This window comes from Aythya marila (assembly GCF_965140915.1).
Source record: "Aythya marila genome assembly, chromosome: 22".
NCBI classification, from domain to species: Eukaryota; Metazoa; Chordata; class Aves; order Anseriformes; family Anatidae; genus Aythya; species Aythya marila.
In genome coordinates this window covers 330,690-352,312 of record NC_139063.1, presented here as the reverse complement: position 1 = coordinate 352,312, position 21,623 = coordinate 330,690, and the positions used below count along the sequence as shown (strand labels likewise).

Sequence of the window (21,623 nt, the reverse complement as noted above, 5' to 3'; positions counted from 1 at the left end):
ACAATGTGGCAGAATCTCTAGTGCATGAATCATACTTGTTCTTTTTATTCTGAATCTGCTAATGCTGTATGTGTACTTGTTAATCAAGGCAACCTTCCTGAAATGACAGATAAGTGGGTTTATACAACTGACTTGCTGCAAAAACTATAACTATGCCAAAAAAAAAAAATCAAGTTTAATTGGACTTCAATAATTTAGATGAAAATGATTCCACATAAGTAAACATAAGGATGAAATGAGTCACTGGCAGTTCGATATCTATAGTTCATAGTAAAGAAAGATGTATTTGTAGCGTCAACAGATGTGACAATAGCAAGGGTGTGTGCAATAGTTTATAGAAACTCACTGTTGAACTATTAAATTTTTCCACGTACGTGACTTTGGAATTTTGCCTAGTGAGTTCTTCATGGGCCAGCTCCCTGAGCTTTACCAGAAGTTTTACACTCACACTAATTTATGAATTCCCTTAATGTTCAGGGCAGAGGCAGTTCTACTGGTTTGTGGAATGTCTATTACTCTGGAAGCTGGTGTAGTCTGAATGATAAATAACGTCACTAAAGCAGAGTTCAGTGCTTAGAGTCATAACTAAAATTTTGCATGTTAAAGCTTGCTCAGCTGCATGTTGTCTGATTAATTTGTCTCCCAAGCAGAGGCTCAGAGCTGGAGAACTGCCTAGTGTAGGCGATGACATAAGGTGCACTAACTTGTAGCAGCTTAAATATCACATTTTTGCACACTGCTGATCTCATTCCACAAACACTAAACAAACTAATATGTGTGTTTTCATACGGAAAGTGCTATTGAAAGAGTAGCTTTCAGCAGGGCATTGAACTGCATTTCTACGGAGTTTAAGTTCAGCTGTTGAGTGTGATAACATCATTTAGTATAGGATCATTTGCTTATAAAACCTTGACTCGTATCCAGCATTGACAGCAATACTTGGTTCACTTGTCAATCTCCATCCAAAACTGTTGTACAGACTTTGGCAGGCAAAAGGGGATCTGCCACTTTTTAGTGTTACCTTGCAGCTTCTTTTGCTTTACTGGAGGGCAGCTTGGTTTTACTGCTGTACCTTTTCAGCTTGCCTGTCATTCACAGAACTTTACAGTGGAATTATTTTTTTCCCTCTTGGTCAGGTCTCAGTCATTGTAATAAATTACAGTGAAAGTAGTGATTGTTTTGATTTGAAAAAGATTCTCAAATCTGAAAACCATAGGCAATTTCCAGATTCAATCAACAGTTTGACTTTGAACTTACTGCTTTGGCTCTCCTAGAACTAGTTTGAAGAGCTCCTATCTTTGAGTCCATTTTGCTACAGAAAAAAGCAAAAAGATGCTGTTCCCTGCCCGGGTGGCTGGAGTAGTCCCATAACAGTGACTTTTGTCTGAGCTCAGCCTCAGAAATCAGACAGTCAGCTGCTTGAAGTACAGCACGTGTATCGCATAGTGCTCCTGTATTACATTCCTGAATGCATAAGGTACATAAACTGTTTAACTTATAACGCAGTCTTTGTTTCAAGGTATATTCTGGTTCAAATAAGCAGATCAACTTGTTTTTTCTTGTTCAGGTTTGGTTCTGACATAGTAATATTGTTTTCCAGTAAAAGTGAAGCTGAGCTACCGTTCATCATGCTTAAAAACCTTATGGTGATGTTTTATTTAATTCCATTGTTGCTTAGATTACCTGTAGTAATCAACATGTAAATACGCGGACAGAGTTCCTCGTATGCCTAGTTCTGTGCATGGAACATGTCTGAGAAGGGTGAGGTCTTATTTCATTGGCCTAAAAATAGTAGAACCACCGCTGATCTGTGTTTAGAGAGGTGGTCCTCAGTCTATTCACTGCAGACATTAATAACACATTTGTCTTACAGGCCTGGCTGGGGAAAGCTAATGCAAGCGGAGAGCTCTGTAGTAACTCAGGTGCTGTGTGTGTGCTGTGTCGTGCAGCAGCTGAAGATACAAAAATGGGGATTCAGCTCGGGGAGCTGTGCGCTTGTACCTTCAAAGGATTTGTTTTGCTTAAATGCAAGCTGCAGTTATCGCAGGGCTACGCCTCTGCTGTCCTCCTTGGATGAACGGAGGGAACTGAAGCTGCTGCCACCGGCCAGGCTTTGCCGGGACAGGATGCACTTGCGGGTGCCTCGCAGCAGGTGGGGCTGGGAGCAGGAAGGCAGGGCTGTGCCAGGGATGGGCGAGAGAGAAAGGCGCCTCTGCGACTGGTGTCTTGCACTTAAAACAAAACTAGATTTCAACATTGTTCAAGAGGAGTCACCGATTAAAATCGTATCAGTTAAAGTCTAATTTAGTTATCTATTAAATTTACTCAGTGCAGAAACTTCCTGAAAAGGACCCCAGGAGAAAGGTGTGTAGCCTTACCTGGATGATCGTTGATGTGGAACTTTGTCTGACCCAAATACACAAAGACTTGGGTGTTTTGGTGCAAGAGAAGCTTTTTAATAAAATTATAAAGTAGTCTTTAGGGTCTCCTCACAATGTGAAAAGGGCTTGCTTTGTGTTGCTGGGCTCACTTGCCCCGTTCACTAAAATGTTGTCTGTTGATGACAATGAAAAACACTGATGCATGCATACGTGCAACAAAATAGGAAACATTTTTCTGAAAAAAATATAGAAAGTATACAGAGCCTTACCAGAGCTGTTTTAAGTACTGTTAAATGTATTCAATACGAGGCAGTGAAGCAGCATGCAGACTGTGCTTGTCCACAAACCTACCAAAGGAGCATGAGAATTGTTCAGTTTTTCAGCTTTTGAAGAGGAAAATGGCTGTGAAAATCACCAGACATAGCAAAACAACTGGGGAAAAAAAAAAAAAAAAGTTCACATTTTGTTCTAATTAACTTTCATCTCTGTGCAATTTGGCAAAATACTGGGGGGGGGGGAGGAGGTGGGAGGTATTTAACAAATTTAAAAGTATGTATGTACATTGTATGGTAACTGCTCACAAGCGTACAGGGATGCTGTATCAAACTTACAAAAAACATCATCAAGCTTAGAGTAGGGACCCACAGAGCTGTAAACTGCATGCCTAGCATTTATATCAGTTACTTTCCTTAAAGAAAAATGAAACTAAAAATGCAAAATAGGGTAAAACTGATTCCTTGAAAAGATGCTTCCTGTCTAGTAATTTAAATCAGGATTTAAATTAGTGATTTCAATTAATTCAAGCATGTTAATAGGAAACACTGATTCCACCCATCCCTTCTTAAGAGAAAATGGGGAGCTCTCAGCCTCCTGCTGGAACAGAACGCGATGTCTTCCATGCCAGGGCTTTAGGAAATGTGGTGCTGGCTGCTCCTGGAGACAGGACAGTAGATTAGATGGAGACAGCCCGATCCATTAGGGTAATTTCTGTGTTGAGGCTAGCAGTGCCAGCTCTAGCCCAGCATACAGCGGGCCACTTAATTAAATTTTATATCTTCTCTTATCTGCTAGAGGGTTTGTTGAACTGGAAGCTGTTGCTTAAGGGAGAAGGATTATAACTACTTTGCAGAACTACAGAAGTACTGTTGGAAAGTACTATTTTTTTTAATCTTTCACTTAAAATCATGAGCTGCAGTACGCTTCCTATCCATTTTGCTGATGTCTTATACAACTGAGAAGGGGCTGTGTCCGAACAGCAAACAGTTATCGCACAGGGCCAGCTAGTGTACCAAGCAGGGGAAATACTATGGAAAATCCAAATGCTTCCTTGGCTGGGAGTGTTGTATTTTATAATGGGCTGGTTCCCGGGGCAGGTGAGTCAGTCACTGAGCTCTCATTTGGCCAGGTGAAACTGGGATTAGAGGGCACAGTGACGCACAGTGACCTCCTGCTGTATGTACCCACTTGTTCAGCAATGTTTTGCTTCTGTTTTTTGGTGAGATTGTTTTGGTTAACCCAAAAATCAGCACTGCAGGAAAGAGCTTGCTGGCTCCCAAACTGGGACCGGCTTCGAGTGCTGGCAACGCCCCAGCAGCTTTGGGAGATTTGCTGCAGAGGGGTGGGCAACTCTGAGCCTTTCCCACAAGGTGCTCCAGTCACAAAGTTTTATCTCTGCAGTTCGTATCATGGTAGATTCCTTGGGAATTGTGTTTTCTCTCATCTGGGATCAATCCCTGGGGGTTTGCACGCTGAAAGCCTGAGGCAGGCGGTTGTGCAGGACTTAACCTCTAGGCTGTGAGTGATCCCCAGGGACCGGGGGAGCCCGCTCAGGCCAGGCAGTGCAGGGGAACAGGAATTGCTTTTAATTCCCACATCTGTTTCCCCACCCAGGGCATGCTGCAATACACGATGTAATGAGTTAAGCAGCAGAAGGGATGTGGGTCCGGCTGAGGCCTTCCTTCTATACAAACGCAGGATGTGTTTGCCCCTCGGGCAGAGCGCTGTAGGTAGCCCTTGCTTGGGAAATCAATGCTGCCTTTGTGTGCACGGCCAGCCCGAGCAGCTGTACGTTTTGGGAACAACAATTCCTGTGCGGGAGAGGCTCGGCCAGGAGGCGAGATGGGAGCGGGGCCTCACCGAGCGGCCACAAGGGCTGTGAGGCCGGCGGGATACGGGCCCGTGACGCAACTGGCTTAGAGGAGGATCTTGCCACTGCATTAAGGTAATAAATCCAGGGCATAGGAGGTGCTTACAGAGAAACAGAGAAGGAGGTTGTCTAATAGATAGCTGACTGCTCAGGTTGCTCTATCCAGTTGCGGGAGAGGAGCAGGGCTGGTCTGGAGCACGTGAGCTGCGTTCACAGCCCCTGGGCGCGGGGTGGGAGCTGCGTGGGGTGATGCTCGTGGCATGCCAGCCTGGATAGCTCTGAATCCTCCCATTTTACTTAAAAGAAAACATGGAAAACAGTGCTATCTTGGGCAAGCAACGAAGGGGAAGGAATTGTTCAGTCCCTCTGCAAAAGCTTTGTGTTAAATCCAGGGGCAGAGCTTCAGCTCACATAAATTGTTGCGGCTTCGTTGCAATAAATGGCGTTGTTGCTGATATCAGACTGGGGGAGGCCCCTGGAGTGAGGTCTCACCTTGTGCAGCCAGACTGACAGAAGCTTGTGCATCACTTATCTGCTTGGCCAGACCTTCCCTCCAGTTTTCTCCCCACCCTTGAGCTGTGCCGATGCTGCATCCCACCCCAGGCCATCCCCAGCAGCGCCCGTCTCGGCTTCCTTCGTGGCACTGCCCACACCTCGGGCTGTGCTGGGAGAGGTCAGGGCATCAGTGTCCCTGGTCCCTGGTGGGACAGACCCTGCCTGGGCTTGCAGCTCTATTCGTGAAGATCATGAAAGAGTTGGCTGGGGACAGCAGCTTTTTGTGATTCCTCATCCAGGTTTTAAATATAATTGTCTGTCTGCTTCAAATGAATGACTGAAGCTAGCAGAGTTGTTATGAAAAAGTCAGACCTCCTTTGTAAATAGCCCTTGCGTGTTTCCTCTCTCCAGAAGGGGTTTTCAGCTCCCATCAAAGATTGGTCTCTCTGTCAGCTGGACTTTAGCTCAGGGAGCAGATCTGACTACCGATGTGAAAAAATTACCTTTGTCATTGCGATGATATTTTTTTAATGAGATGGAAATTGTTTGGCTCCTTTCCAGCTTATTAAAACCTCTACAAGTCCACATGCACCGACACAAGGGGACAAGAAGAGAAAATTATATTAAGTGCATGATTGGCAAAACAGAATTGAGCTCTTTCTTATTTATTTTTAATCTATTACAAACATGTGAATGAATCCTTTTATTATTTATGCTCGAGGATAAAGCGAGCTGTTCTCACAGCTTCTGGAGGGAGCAGACTCCACTTTCAGCTTCAACTCTTCTTTCCAGGCAAGGAAAACGGACACCTCACTGTTATCCGGGACAGAGATAACTGACAGCAGTTATGTGAAAATGGAGTAACTCGCACGTTTTGTGGAAGACCCAGGAATTACCCAGGAGGAGACCAGCTCCACGTGCGCAAGGCACAGGACTGGTTGAGTGGCTCATGGTGGTGGTCTGTGGGTTCCCGGGGCCTCCACAGAGTAAACCTCACTGCTGAGAGTGAGCTTCATCCTCCCAAAGGCTCTCAGACTGCTCCAGCTGGGGCATCCTGTGAGCTCGGTCACGCCGGTGTCCGCTTACTGCTCCGAGAGCACCGCTCTCCAGCTACAAAGCTTTGCTTCATCGCTTGTCCAAATTACGCTGTATGCACAAAACACCTTGTCTCAAGGTTAGCTCTGCTGCCAGCGGGGACTTGGCCTTTTTCCAGCTGCTGCTTCCTTCCTCCCTGTACTCAGTGCAGCACTCAGTGCTTTTCGCTGCCTCAATGGCAGCTTGGAGAAACTGCAGCAAAATGTTAATGTAATTTGCTGCTCAGTGTCCTTTTCTGATCATTTCTCACTGGGGAAGAAAGGAAATGATGACGGTCCTGAGCTGAGGACACTTCACTGCAGCTTGCTCCGCCAGGGCCTTCCTCCCACTGCCGCAGCAGGAGCCCGGCTCTGAATGCCACTGTTGTCATCCCTGGGGTGGTTCGGCTCTGCTGGGGAAGGGGCCCTGGCTCCCTAGCCTTTTGAGCAAGCTGTAACAGTTTTGGGTTATCAAATGTGAATAAAAGATCCGTGTACCCCAGCGCCTTTCCACACCCACTGCGATTGCCACAGCTCTGCTTTGCCATGAGTGTGCTGCATCCACTTGCCCTCAGCCCAGTTGGTTTTGCCAAAACACAAATTAGCTTCTGTTGCTGGGAGTTCCCAAAGGAACTAAAAATGCTCTGAAGTCCTTGTCCATGTCAACCTGGTTTGTCTGTAGTAACTTTTCCCCCTAGAGGATCCCAACGTGCTTTGCCCTTGCAGCCGATTTTCCGGTGATGCGGGTCGCAATGGGCTGTGCCGGGGGCTTGGGGACCATGGTTTGTCCTCCCAGCTCCTCGGTGCTGGACACCGGTGTCCTAGCTGGGTGAGCAGATGGCCAGATCCCGGCCTGGTGCCGTGTGGGCCTCCGCAGTTTTCGGGAGGACCCAGGGCAGTTTGCATGCAACCAGCAGCACCGGTTTATCTGGGCTGATTGCAGTGGGGATTTGCCTGCAGATCCCAGGCGGCTCCAGCCCCTGCTCCAGCTCCTCCCGTGTGGCTGCTGGGCTCTGCGCTGCCCCCACACCCTGACAGCACCCGGCAGAGACCCTGGCACCACCCTCGGATGGAGACATCGAGGATACAAAACGCAAGGAGCACAGTTCCCCCACAGCAGCAGCCCCCGCCGTGATGTGCCCTGTGTTGGACCTCGGGCATGGGGCTGAGGATGGGTGCGGTGCCCTGCCCTGCCTTGGGGGTGGGCTTGCTTGTGAAATAACCCCCTGGAGGGGTGGGGAGTCCCAGGCTAACCAGGTCCTGTAGGGGGGAGTTACGTGGAAATGGGGGATCTGGGTGTAACCAAACCTTGTTCGGGTTTGTGCTGGAGCCTGAGCGGCGGCGTGCGTGGATTTTTCCCCCCAGGTTGCGTCCACTGATGCAAAGCGAGAAGTCTTCCGAAGTTATGACTGGATTAACAGGATAATGCCAAGGCAGATGGCGTGGCATTGCGCGAATGCAGCAGGGACCCTCCCTTCCAAAACAGGGTTTCTGCCAAAATGCCCAGGGAGCCCTAAATCTGCCCACCCCTGCGGTGAGTGCCCTGCAGGCAGTGCAGGACAAGGGGTGTGCAGAGGGTTGGACTTCTGCCAGCTGACAACAGGGGATTGGGGCTTATTGTCTCAAAATACACACCTGCGTTTTAATGAGGGTGTCATTTGAATTTAAATGACATCGCAGATGTAGCCCTGCTAATTGCTCACTTGCATACCCAGAACGTTAGATCAGTAAGAGAAAACTGAATCACAGAAACCTTTTGTGCATCTGACTGGGAAGGCTGTAGGAAAGCAGACCATGTTTGAACCACTTCGTAGCGATGTTTGCACGCTGCCACACGTGGCTCCGGTGTGGTTCCACTGCTCACCTCGTGGCTGCGAGGGGCTGGGACGTGCTGCAGGTCGCCTGGCGGTGCTGCCACTGCAGATGGGATGGATACAGAGGATTTAAAAGGGGAAAGCGCGGCCAGTGTTGGTGCTCAGAGGGGTGCCGTGCAGGGCCCGAGGGGTCTCCAGCAGCTCTTGTGTCCGGTGCTGGGCTGGTCCTGTGAGATGGACGGAGGGAGGGATTGGCCCCTTGCACGGCTGCCCCAGTTTTGCATCTAATCTTCGGGCTCTACATGTCTGTTATTGTAACGTAGTAGGAGCCTTATTTCTATCACTACAAGAGTGTCCTGTAGTGATCATTGCACAGAAAAAACACTGGGTTAAAGAGGTGATTATTAGAATTGCAAAATCAAATACCCAGTGTTCAGAAATACCAGAAATTCAGCCTGAGCAAGTAGAGTGCATGCTGCAAATAACCGGCTCTTGTAATGGGAATATTTGGGAAATCTCTGCTCTGGTTCTACCTGTAGGATTGTCGTTCTCCCCATCTCCTGGGTGAAAGAGGTTTTGCTGTGACAAGGACCGCAGCTGCTCCTGTGAGTTTTTAAGCTGTGACTCAGGAGGTTCAAGTTCAGGTCTCCATCCTCCTGTGGGCATATCAGGGCTTTGGGCAAGTCACTTTCTCGGCATTGCTGTGCCTGCAAGGTTTGAAGAAGGTGGAGGAGTTTCTGTTACTGTGTTTAGAAAGCTGCTAGCACTATAGGTGTTGCTGGAATACAAATAATTTTATCAATAAGATTATTTCCAAGTCCTCATAAGATTGTGAGACCTTGGCTTCTTGTCCAATCACATTTCCTTTTATTTTTTTCAAGTCCTTTGAAAAATAGTCTTACTCATTCCACTGTGACTAAGGAGGAAATAAACTCCACATTCACCACGTCACTGCTTGAGTCAACTCTGCACTTACGCCATTAGTCCAGAGCTGGTTGGCTCTGTGATGGGCGTTTGCTTTTGTGTCCTATGATGATTGCAATATCCAATCTTGGATATGGGCTTTGCCCAGAGAACCACCTGGAAAGCTTGGGGGCGTTTGGATGCCTCTTTTGTGGTGCGCAGCTTTGCCCTGCCCAGGCAGCGGCTGCCGTCCTGCTGCGAGCGTGGAAATGCTCTGAGCAGTGGCTGCGGGCTGGGCTGCAGCAGGGGACATCAGCAGTATGTTTACTGATGAAAATCACAGTGGTTTGTATTTTTAAGAGTGACAGTCTTTCAAGAAATTGAGATGGATGATCAGGTGTCTACAGTAGTTGCGTGGTTTTTGTATCCAACAAGCATGAGGATAAAGAGCTTTTGGTGTTGGTTTTGGGGTTTTCTTTTTTTTTCTTTCTTTTTTTTTTTTTTTTTTCCTTTCCCTTTTTTATTTTTCTTTCTGATGTTAACCTGTAACCAGAGAGAAAATAGACCGTCTTGGTGTCATGGCTTTAATTGGGCTGATGCTCTGCAGACGCTGTTTGCAGGCTGATGAAGGGACTGGTGCTTCCACCCTCAGCTCACACACAACGGAGCACGCAGCACACCAGAGGCTGTCTGTGCTGTGCACTGCTTTTCAGCACAAGATCTTCCCCCGGGGTCTTTTACAGGACTTGCAGACCATTAAAAAGCCACATCAAAGAGCATTTCTTCCATTTAAGCTTCGTGACAGAAGCCAGTCCATGGTGTTGAAACCCAGCTGGGAGCCGCTTGGATATTACATAAAGAGTTCATTAGGGGAGTCCCCAGCTACTGGCAACTTTCAGGCTTTTCACTTTGCACTGAGATGGAAATCCAGGAGGAAACACAGGTGGTGGCATTTGATTGCCGCATTTCAGTATAGTGAGGTTGCTTTAACCATTTAACCAACCAAAGACAGACAAACTTGGTATTTTGAGAGAAGCAGGCTGCTTAGTGTCGTTTTCTTTAACAAAATTACATTAGGCAATTCAAAGAGCTGGAATGACAAAGACCTTAAAAGAAAATAGTCAGTGCTCTTCATTTATTTACTTGCAGGCAACTTTTGTGCATAAGGGTAGGAAAATAAAAAAATTATTCAAGTAGGTGATGAAAAAGTCCTTTTTTCCAAATAGTTTTTAAAACCAGCACTGTGATAGATTTGGGATTTTCTTGCAGGAGCCCCAGGTGTGTGCAGGCTCAGTGGGGATGTGTCCTGGGAGGGTCCCAGCTTCCTTCTCATGCAGCTGAGCATCCAGCTCTCACCTCCGGTCCTTTCCAGGTCCCTCTCTGCAGCAGGTGAAGCTGAAATCTTTAAATTTGCTTCCTGATGCTAACAGGACAGGAAAACCCTTTGCAGCATGGGCCAATATCTGAATTTTAAGAGCAGGGCAGTAAGAAATACATGGAAAGGTGACGAGGCACGGCACCAGCCTCCCACTGGTGCTGTATGTGTGGTCCTCAGAGCCAACCTTCCTTTTCCACCCCTTGGACTTCAGCTCCAAGGGCAGCCAGTTGCCAGCAGGATAACTTTCCCAATGTTTCAGTGACTCTAAAGGAAGCGAGGTGAAAACTCTGCCAGCGTTCCTGTAAAACTGACCCCAGCGTGCCTCAGTTTAGGGGACTCACACAAGCTGGGGAAACCCGCAGACAATGCACGCTTTGTCTACCTCTGTTCTCCTTGGGTGCCGTGAGATGCTGAGTCCGAACATTTAACCACAAAATGCATTAATTACTGTCCAGCTCCCTGGGGTAAGGACCATATGCCAGTAACCAGAAAAAAAGAATGCTATTGCATGGAAAGTACATCGATTGTTAAATGTCTCTAAGCTGCAATTACTTCCACTAAAAGTTCCCGATTAGCACTTCCTAGAGGCATTTATCCTTCAGTGTTCATGCTTGGAGCAGTGTTAACTCAGACTGTGCAAAAGAGGAGTGACCCAGAAATTGTGGGATGAAGTCAGCTCCCCACATAATGATATGGGACACGTCCCTCTGCAGTTCTGCCTGCCTCTGGTGCCAGCCCACAGCAGTGAGCTCTTTTCCACTACGTTCTTCACCAGTGCCGGATGCTGACTCTGGGCACAGTGCTGCATGTCCTCAGCTGCTCGCTTCAGAGCCTTGTGGGATCAGCTCTGTGAGCGTGCAGTTAATGCTAAAATTTGGCATTCGCCCCGGATGAGAATGAGCTATCTAGGGACAGCTGGTTGTGAGCTACAGCAAACTACAAACAGTCTGACACAAACAGAAGCTCGATCTCCCCCGCAATCCCTGTAAGTCTGGCGGGCTAACACCCTCCAATGAGCTCTATAAACAAACACTGCTCAACACAGGGGTAATAAAATAAAAATGAGCAATATCAGCAAGAAAAAACAGTCCATCCTAGACAGCAGGTGATGGACAGAGCCAAAAATCCCACTTTGTGCTTGGACAGGAGGCAGAGGGCGACTGGAGCTTACGGGGTTACTCTGCGAAGGGGCACCACCGCAGCACAGCCTCTGGGATGTGCAATCCCTGGGCCCGTGCTTCTGCTCTTCCGCATTGTCAAGTCTCTGGGGAAGGGCTTTGCAGCATCCCAGCCTGCAGACAGGCCCAAATTAGCACTGGAATGAGAATACTGGTATTTTTAAACCAGGCGGAGTCATTTCTGCTTTTCTTTTAATAGGTGTCTGTGGGCAGGTTCTTCTCACAGTTTCATCCACCATGGCTTTATATTGATACAACAAATCCTTCAGTCTGGCTGGGCTCTTGTTTTCAGCTGCAGCCAACACTGGATGGTCCAGCACAGGGCTATGCGGCATTTTTGTCTTCCAACCTTTCCTCAGCACCCTTTCTTCCCTAAGCAGATTCATTGTGTTTAAAAAACAGGATGAAGACTTGGCATGTGGTCCTGCTGAGTTGCAACACGATCTGCATGCTGAGTGCCTCCAGTGCCTGAAAAATCCCACTCAGGGATAAAGAGCCACTTTTGAACCCCGGGGTCAATGCGGCAGCAAATGCCCCTGACTGAGTTTGTGCAGCGAGGGCTGGGGCAGGAGAGCGCTTGCTTTGATATGTTTAACATCTGATGCCTCCAGTTCCAAAAGCACTTGGAAAGTTTGAGATGGAAAATTGCTGCATAAAGGCCAAAGTGCTAGAGAAATGAAACAATAATACACTGTACTGCTGCTCTGACAAATGGAAATAAGCCTTCTCAATACAGCATAAAATAATATAGAGGGAGTGACCTGCTGCTCTGAGCATAGGTGGGAGGCCTGAACTGCTTTGTTCTGACTCCCTGACTTGGTGCAAATTTAGCTTTGAATAAGTCACTTTTCTGACTCACTTCTCCTAGCTGTAAAAGGTGGGTAATACTCACTTCTCTATGAATCGTTAAGAGGATTGGTTATTTATTTTGTAAAGCTTGGGCAAATTAATTCTAAGTATTACTGCAAAAACCTGCCAGAATAACATAACCAGCAATTACAGAACTAAGAAACAACTGAGAGCTTTCAGCATTCAAAACTGTTCTGAACTTTGTTAAAGAAAGAGGTTTCGATTGAATGGGAAGGATGAGGGCTTTGGTATGAGGCAGCTGGAAACCAGGAAAATGTCATCTAAAAGTAAAATAACTGAAAAGATGTTAAGCAGCTGACAAGGCTGGTGCAGCTGGATATAAATGCAATAAGCTATTAGCTGCTCGGCAAGATAACACCACGCGAACTCTTTTGTTAAAGAAGAAATTCAGTGGTAGTGAGGAAAAATGGCCCTGGCAACTGATTTGTCCTGCTGGTAAAATAAAAATAAAACAAAACACAACACAGAGTGCCTTACAGACCTCTTCACCTATTTGTGGTGGCTCTGTGGGGGAGCTGGTTCTTTGTACTCTACTCCTTACCTTCTCAAAAGTAGCGGGGTCTTTGCTGTAGAGAGGGGAGGCACAAAATACTTCAGTTTTTGCAAATCCCTCCGAGTTTGAATCTTTGGACACAAAAGGCAGGTGAGGCGCAGGGTGGTGGCGGCCCCGTGCTGCCCGGTCACGGCTCAGCTCCCGGCCTGTCGCAGCAGGCAGCGGACGAGCAGCAGAGGGTAACGGCCTTACCTGGCAGCGAGCTGCTGTGTCCTTGCAATTAAAGCCCCCTGTCAGCAGTTCCTGAATCCACCGGGGACACGGGCCTCAACTGGGGCAAATTTCTTCTGTCATGCACAAAAAGCGATCCTGAAGGCCCCAAAGGGCCGCTCGCGGAGCTCCGTGACCACCCCGCTCAGGGGAAGTGTTCTTCCCTCCCCGCCCTGCCCTCCCTGCCCCTCTCCCCCAGCCCCGTTCCAACAGAGCTACCCTTGTAGCACGGTCTAAGTCATTTAGGGTGGGTTATTCGCTGAGGTTCCTGGCCGGGGCTGGGACGCGTGGTCCTGCTCCCAGCGGGGTTGGTGGCGGTGACACACCGACTGCCCGCTCGGCCGGTCCCACCCTGTGAATCAGCGCGGCTCCCGGGCTCCGCACCACAAACAGAGGCCAGCGGGGAGGGATCTCCCGGGGGAGGCGGCTGCCAAGCGCCGTGAGGAGGCCGCGGGAGCCACGAGGGCTTTGCCGTGCCGGCTGCCCGGCCCTAGCGGCGCGGCGAGAGCCCGGCAGCCGCTTCCCTGCTGTGGATGGGGACTCGCGGGGAGCGGGAATCGGCTGAGGGACGTGCGGCTCCGAGGGGCTGAGGGCAGCGGGGCCCCCGCGGCAGGACGGGGCTGGGCGCCGCGTGCCACCGCGTCCCGGCCGCAGGGTCCTCAGCTGCCTTGGGTGCAGCTCCCGGGGGGTCGCGGGCGGCCCCGGGCAGCTTCGGTGAAACGACCGGGAACGGGCACCGCCGCCCCGGGCCCGGCAGCGCCCGCGGGGCCTCCGCCACGATCCCCCCCGCGCCGCCCTGTGCCGACCCCCGAGGCCCGCGCAGGGAACCGTTGGCCCCCTCGGCCCCGCCCCCTCGCATTGGCCCCGCCCCCCGCCTTGGCCCCGCCCCCGGGGCGCCGGCCGCGGCGAGTCCCCGTGCCGCCGGGGCGGGGCCGCAGTCGCGCGCAGGGCGGGCGAGGCGAGCGGCGGAGCGGGCGGCGGCCGTCCCGGGGGGGCAGCTGCGGGCGAGGGGCGAAGCATGGCGCTGTCCGTGCCGGTCAACGGGCTCAAGGAGGGCGACAAGGAGCCCGTCATCGAGCTCTTCGTCAAGGTACGGGGCCCGGCGCCGCTCCCCTCGTGCCGCCGGGCGCCCCCCCCCCCCCTCCCCTTTCCGTCTCCCCCCGCCGCGGGCTCCGCGTCCCCCGCAGCAGCGGGCGCGGGGCCCCCGGGCCGCACGCGGGGTCCCGGGGCCGAGGCGCGGGGCGCTCCCCTCGGGCCGGGCGGGGCGGGGCGGGGCGGCCGCGCACAAAAGGGGCCGGGGCTGGGGGGGGGGGGGGGGCGCGGGGCTGGGGCTGGGGCCGGGGCCGGGGCGGAAAACGCCCGCCCGGGGCCCGCGGGGGGCGGTGGCGGCGGCTCGGGGCAGCCCCAGCGTGGCCGAGCCCCGCGTGGCCGCGCGCTGGGCGTCGCCGTGTCGCCCCTGTCGCCGCCTGTCGCGGGGCTGCGCGCCCCCGGGCCGCTTATCGGGGCGGCGCGGGGGGGGCGGCTCGGTTTCCCCGTTTAAACGCGGCTCGGGAACAGCCGAGGGGCCCCGGGACGCGGCTCCCGGGTGGCGGGGGGGGGGGGGGGGGGCGGTGGGAGGCCAGCCCCGGGCCCTGGGGGCTGCCGGGCGCGGGGGGCGGCGGGGGGCGTCTCCTGCACGGCACGGGGGCTTTGCCAAGAAGCCGTTCCTACGCCGCTAGTTTATGAAGTGGTGCTCCAAAAAAGTTGCCTTTCGCTCTTTTCTGACTCGTTAGCAGTGTGGAGGTGCGGGGGGGGGGGTCCAGGCCTGGTCCTGGGCCGAGCACGGAGGCTCCCGGAGCTCGGTTCGAGCTCACCGGGACAGCAGTTGTGTTCCAGGCTGCTCTGAATTATTTATAGCAGTACTTCTTCGGTGTAACGTGCCCGCTTACCTTCATCCAACCTAAAGCTCATTCGCCAGTTTTTGTCTTTTTTTTTTAAACAAATTAGAGCAGTTACTGATGGCAGAAGGGTTTGGGGGCAGGGTGAATCCTTGTGGATCTCTTCAAGGAGGCTTGAGGAGCAGCAGGAAAGAAAGAGTAAAATTACTTGTCAGAAAAAAAATGATTCTGATTAGTATTGGACTGGCAATGACATCAATGAATATGAAAGGGAAAAAGCAGGGGACTTTTCTGTCACCCTCGGTTAAAATTTCTTTATTGGGATGGATTTAGGACAGCTGTGCTCGGGATTATCAGTGAGTACTATCTCCCTCAAGGAAGCCTTTTCCCAGTGTTATGAATGACTGCTACAAGCTCTATACTGGCAGCCTTTGCAGTAGAGTTCAGGACAAAAAGGGATTTATTTTTGTCTGTCTTCATGATCTTTACGTAAAGGTTATTTTCCTGGAAAGTCCTGCAGAGGAGGAACACCCTCTACCCCCCTGAACACTGGAAATAGTTGTTTCATCTGGTGTTGCTACCTGCCCCATACTGGGCTGAATCTGTTAAGTGTTGCTGGAATAGTGATCCCTGTAAAGCTAACAGAAGTCTTGTTTGCTGTCTGACTGCCCAGAGCATCGCTTCATGTGAATGAGAGGAAGATATTTATATTTTTTCAATAGAACTAACAACATCTTTTTAGCAGAGCACTCGAATTTGATTTAATCTTTTTCTTTTATAAATGCAAAGCACAGTGTCTGGTTTTGTCTGTTCTGCGCAGTTCTCACCTGGCTGTGGGTGCAGACCAGAAAAAGTCTGACGCTGCTGAGTCTGAGAACAGGACTTCACACTTTGGTAACGTTCTGAGCAGCGCGTGGGGGTTCGGGTCTAACAGTGCACTGCCAGTCTGCAAAGTGCTTCAGACAGAGGCGGTGGCAGGACTTCCTGACGAAAAAAGAAATGTGTGCCAAATGCCTGCGGCTGAAGGGCGGCAACTGTATGACCTGCGTACAAAGGATTGTAGCAGCCAGACTAAGATGAAACAGAAGTATGGGTTAAAGCTTGAGAAACAAACCTGTGAAGCAGGGGAAACTGCTTGGTTTCATGCCCAAAATGTTGTGTTTGAATCCTTTTTAACTGTGATCAGTAACTGGATAGGGTGGGCACAGCAAGGAGTGTGCAGATACAAATAGCTGCGTAGGGCTGTCAGACACACGCTGATTGCTTCGGCTTATTCAAGAAGACAGTGTAGTGTATCAGTCTGTTATAACCTGTATTTTCATCGGCTGTGATAAAGGTTGTGCAGAATTAGAATATTCAGGTAAGAAAATGTTTATATTGTGGTGCTGGAACTGACATGAATAATGTCTTTCTTGGTCTTATAACAAGCAACTTCAGGAGCTTTTTTGTTACAGCTCTGGTGGGCTGCCTGCAGGCTCTTTTAAACTAAGTGAAAATATTTCTCAAGTCTTCTGAGAGCTGGTTAGGAGAAACGAGTGATGTATCTGATTTCATTCAGTTCCTCGTATGTTCATGTGTATTATTAATAAGGGAGGCCCACTTCCATTGTCTAATGAATATTTTTATATACCCTGGTGGCATTTCAGAAAAGTGAAGACTACACTGTGATGAACGTGCACACAGAAACTCAAGCATTGGGATCTGAATACAGCTCATATCGGCCCTTTAATAACTGCAATTTAGTTGGTCGTGTGTGGATTTTTACTGTAAATAAAAAGTATGTTTGACTGCTTTGGTCAAACAGAGCCACTCTCCTGCAGAAACCGCAGGACAGAGCCTGTGCAGAGTAAGATGTGTACAAAGGAGGTGGGGATGGAAGTTGCCTATAGCTCAGCCTTTGGTGTTCCAGAGGGCAGCCAGCAATCGCATTCTTCTTGCAATAGCAAGGTGAAGACATGGACGATCAGTGAGTTCAGCGTTAAGGAAAAAAAACAAACTCAACAAACAAGAAATTCCTAGTCGTATATCTGTTGGCAGGAGACATTGGTTTATAGTAGATATAGGTAATCATTAAGGAATATATGGTCGTATTCAGCTGTGTGACGTGTGTATACATGTAAATTAATTAGGCTGTGGATATCCAGCAGCTTTCAGATAAGATGTCTTTGTGAAACTGGGCACTTGTTTTGAAAATCAGATGTGAGTTGTGCTGTCTGTAGAGAAAAAGCTGTGAATTCATATTTGATAAATATCCTCCTCTAAAACTCCCAGTGATTGCGTCAGAAGTTTATCTACATTTCTCTATGGCTGAATTAAAGAGAAATTTGGCAGGTGAACTTTGTCTTCTGGGACCTAGATGCAGTTTGTTCAGTTAGATGTGGAAGCTTCTGAGAGGGAAGGGATGTGTGCCCGCATCACTAGCAGCGGACTCGATGCTAGCTCCGTGCTGGGTGAAGGAGCGCGATCTGTCTGTCCTGCTGGCTTGTGGGTCTGCCTTTGTTCTACGGCTGCTCTTTGCCTGAGTGTCTTTATGTAAGGTCTGATCTGTCATGCTGCTGTATGTTGGTTTATAACACATCGTTCCATAAACTTGCTCATTGTCATTTTTTTGTCAACTGCAATACAGCTGTAAAACTAAAAAAAAAAAAAAAAGGGGGGGGGGGAGGGGAAGAAATAACAAAACTAGAGACACATAACATTGCTTCTCAGAGATGGTGTTGTCAGGGGCAGGCTTGTCACTTGGTAATCTTATTGGATAAATCTCTTCCTTATGTACAAGATCATCCTTTGGAGGTTTTAGTGTAATAACCTCAGCACCTGAGAACTTTCTCAGTATGCATTTGGTATGGATAGCAGCATTTCATGTGTGGCTTATTTATTGTGAAGGATCCCGTCGTACACTGAAGCATAACCATCGTGGTATACCTGTGCTTAATTGTGGCGAATCAGGCCTTTTTCTTTGGCCAACAAACTACATTGTTTGAATTTCTTCTTGGGAGACTTCTTATATCCAGAAACCTCTTTGTCTTTTTTGATCTGGTTGCTGATGCAGGAACCAGTGCACTTTGCAACATATTCTTCACAGATAGAGAGAGGGCCCCAAGTCTAGACATAATTTTTTTCCAAAACATTGGAAAATAAGCTTAAAAACTTCTAGCAATAATTTCCAAAGGGGTTACGGAGAGGAATTACTTTATCTTAATTGTGAAATTGCTTCTGAATGTCTTTCCACAGCAATAAGGGTTTTCACTGGCATCTGCCCTCCCCTCGCCAGCGATTAGCACCTAGGCAGCTCAGGTGGTCAGGAGAACTTGAGGCTTGCTTCGCAGTAGCAGGATGCTTGTTGCTCGCCTGCTTTTCCTCTGCCCGCAGCGAGCGGCCTGGCGGAGTCCCTGAGCCTCAGCTCGCCGTCTGTGCAGCCTGCTCCTCTGCCCGCCGTCTGCAGCGGGGCTTCTGAGTCACTGGCTCCGTGGTGTTCGCAGGGGCTGTGTGCCACAAAGGCGTTCTTTGAGCATAAATCCGAAGGGAAGTGTCTCGGGCTGCGCAGTGGAGGCTCAAAAGAAAAGAGGCGCCTGTGGGTTAGGCCAGGTATTGCTGGAGAAGCTTTGGGACCTGGGTCCTATTGAAAGTTGGGGGCAATGCACGCCGAGGGCTGAGCAGTGCGAGCCTTGTGCTTCTGTGTTTCGGTCCAGCCATCTACGTGTGTAGTAAGGAATGCACAGAAGCAGGGAAGAGTACACTTGCCACTAGAGATGATACAAAAATATTTGAGGAGAATGAGAATCCTCTGGAGGGAGTTGCCTCGATGGCTGAGAAGTAGCGGGTGGGTGTGAGGGCTGGTTGTGAGCTTGGTTCCACCGCTGGGGGGGCCAACAGGACTCTGGGCCCCAGCGTGGCGAGCGGCCGGTTGTGGTTCCTCGCGGCGTCCCTGCCTGGCCCCGCGCAGGCTGTCCTGGCCGAAGCTCATGGAAAGAACCAGGGAGGGAAGAAAGAGCTCTTTGAGAAGTAATCCTGCCCGTCTTCTAAGGGGAAGAGGGTGGGCAGAGAAGCAGCTGGCTCTGCGGCCATCTTTTGTCACTGAACTTGTGGATTTTGAGGGCTGTGTTATCCCGTGAAAGTCTGGTATTAGGCGCCTAGCCAGGGAATCTGTTGGACTTTTGGCTAAACAGTAATCTGTCTGCTGTGGAAAGTGACTTTTGTACGCTGAGGTTGCAAAGTGTGCATTTAAGTGTACCTTAGTTAGAAGGGACCAGAAGAGCCGTGCACTCTTATTTCCTCACTGCTGCGAGTGCGTTCAGGTTGGCTGTGGAGGGGGCATTCACTGTGAGGCGACTAACGCAAGGCACTGCGCCTGCAGCAGCTCCAGGGCCTGCTGGGCTATGCAGAATTCCCCAGAAGCTACATTTAAGGCTGAATAAATGTACTTGTCGGTATTTTATTTTTCTTTTGAAGATGTCCTCTGCTGATTAGGCCTCGCAACTGATAACCAGCTGAGCAGGGCGATTCCGTAAAGCCTTAACTGGACTGTGGGAGAAGGTGAGGTGGCTTCTCCTTTAGGATAGAGGCACTTGGGACTGCAAGAACTTCTAGAAGTGAGGCCCTGAAGTTTGTCTAAAATAACAAACTTCAATGAAGCCGGTGGTTGGTTGCAAGTTGACCGTCTATGGAAAAATAGTTTACATCTGAACTTGTTAATCCATGTAATCAATTTTTATATTCAAAGTTCTTCTGTAAATGACCCTTAAGAAACAACTGCTTTTTGTCCTAATCGACTTTTTATTTCTTGCATTTTCTTGAATATTCTTCGATTCAGTATACTCCTAAAATAGGTGTCAGGTACTCATTCTGCTCTTCCTTTGTATTAAGAGTTTCTGAACGTTTTAACAGTTAAGACATCCCAAAACAATTATTTTGCCTTGATATGAGTTTAAATAGAGCTTTGACATCAGGGGCTTTATGTTCTTTGCTTGAAATATTTTTTTCTTTAAAAGAGAACAGTGTCTTTTCTTAAACTTTTTTTTGATTTTTTTTTCTCAATTCAGGTCAAACATGCATTTGTGGCATAATCTGATTTTCAGGGCTCTGAATGCTGTTTGTTTATGCTGAAGTTAAAAGTATAAGGTAAACTGCTATTAATTACAGATGTCTTTGTGTGCGAGTTCTCTAGGAGTTCAAACTTATTCCTTGTATTGTTGGCTAGACAAAGGACAAAGAACTTTGCACGAGGAAAGGAAATGACTGAGTTCTGCAATGAATATCCATATTAGGTATAAACTAAATATAGGAGCGTAATCCAGGAGTGAAGTCACATCTGTATATTTTCATGAGAAGAGCCGATGAGATCAGTCAGTGCTACTGGATCAGCTTCAGAGTGTTTTGGCTCTGTTAAAGAATTACTCTTTTGGCGAGACTTTGGTCTGTACTTTGGAGAGCTGCTATTTTTAAATAAAGGAAATAGTTTTTTACGTGGTTTTGTCTAAAAATAAAATGAAAGAAAGCATAAGTACATTTCTGTACTCTTTTAAAGTGATGTTTTAGCTGCCCTCATGAGACATGCTGTACTGGATCTTAATGAGATAAGGCAACATGTGCTGAAGGAGGAAGTTCTGCTCTGCGAATGAAGACCTTGGATACCGCTTCCCGAGGGGTGTGGAATACGTTCACAGAGGTGCCTCTTAGTAAGTGAATTGCTCAGCACTTGCACTGGAACAAGAAGCAGCAGAGGGCAAGCCTCCCGCGGAACCTTCGTGTGCTAGTAGCTACAGAATAAAAATTCCAGCGCCGATTTTGGTCTAAGTGAATGGTTTTCCTTGCTAGAGCATTGAATGTGCTGTTAGCGGGGGATGCAGGTTCAAGATGGCAGCTCTTCTTCAGCAAATTTTGAGAATTCAAGCAATTTTTTCCATTTACAGGCAATTCTTCCATGGACACTGCTGTTGATTTCATATTTGGAGGCAGTTGTGCTTAGCTGTGTTATTTTTTTTCCAGAATTTTGAAACTCCTGGGTGAGCGCTTGTGTATCGATGTGGGACTCCTTTGGGCATCCAGCACTGGCTCTGCTGGGGGCATCCTGCCCAGCTGGCAGCACCTCCTCGCTCTGAGAACCCGGCTGTACACTACCATAAACGGGGCACTTTGTTTTGCCCCATGGAAGTGATGTGTGTTCGAAGGGTTATTTGAAGAATTCTTAAAATTTAAGATTGTGCTCAGTCTTCTGAACCCCAGTGATGCAGGTTTGCTGTTCCTTCCTCTGATTTCTATAGATGCTTCGGTGTTTGGTGGGAGATCTTGGAAATGGGCCTCTTGGGGTGTAGCCGAAGCACACACTTCATTAACAAATTAATAAGCTGAGAGAGGAAAGAAACGTTGTGCTGAATGGTTAACAGCATACTTGCCTTTCCTACTGTGGAATTGCAAGAATGTGTCAAGCTGTCACTTAGCAGATTTCAGTGTGTTTGGCATTATTTATTTTATTTAGGTCTGTTACAGCTGAATCACTTTGTTAAAGGTATTGTCATTGGAATAAAAAGGGTAGAAGAGATGAGCTGTGAGGCTTCTGCTATTAATAACATCAATTTTCCTTACATCAGGCTAGGAGAAAGCTGTGCGTCTGGCTATCCACAGTAATACCAAGTTCGTACCATTATATTTGTAACATTAAGCCAATTGCTCCACTGAAGAAAATGGTGGTTAGTATTTAATGCAGGTTTTGATCTGACTCTCCATCCAATTCTCCCAAAGGATG

General features: G+C 48.8%; 1 protein-coding gene across 1 annotated transcript in view; it reads left to right on the top strand.

The window, feature by feature from the left end:
* Positions 1-13,933: 13,933 nt before the first annotated feature.
* The window catches only part of CLIC4 (chloride intracellular channel 4), a 29,202-nt gene continuing 21,512 nt past the window's right edge, over positions 13,934-21,623 (top strand). The window contains exon 1 of the mRNA XM_082777417.1: positions 13,934-14,091. Within this exon, the coding sequence (XP_082633543.1) occupies positions 14,020-14,091 (72 nt within the window). The 5' untranslated portion in view covers positions 13,934-14,019. The remainder of the gene's footprint in view (positions 14,092-21,623) is intronic.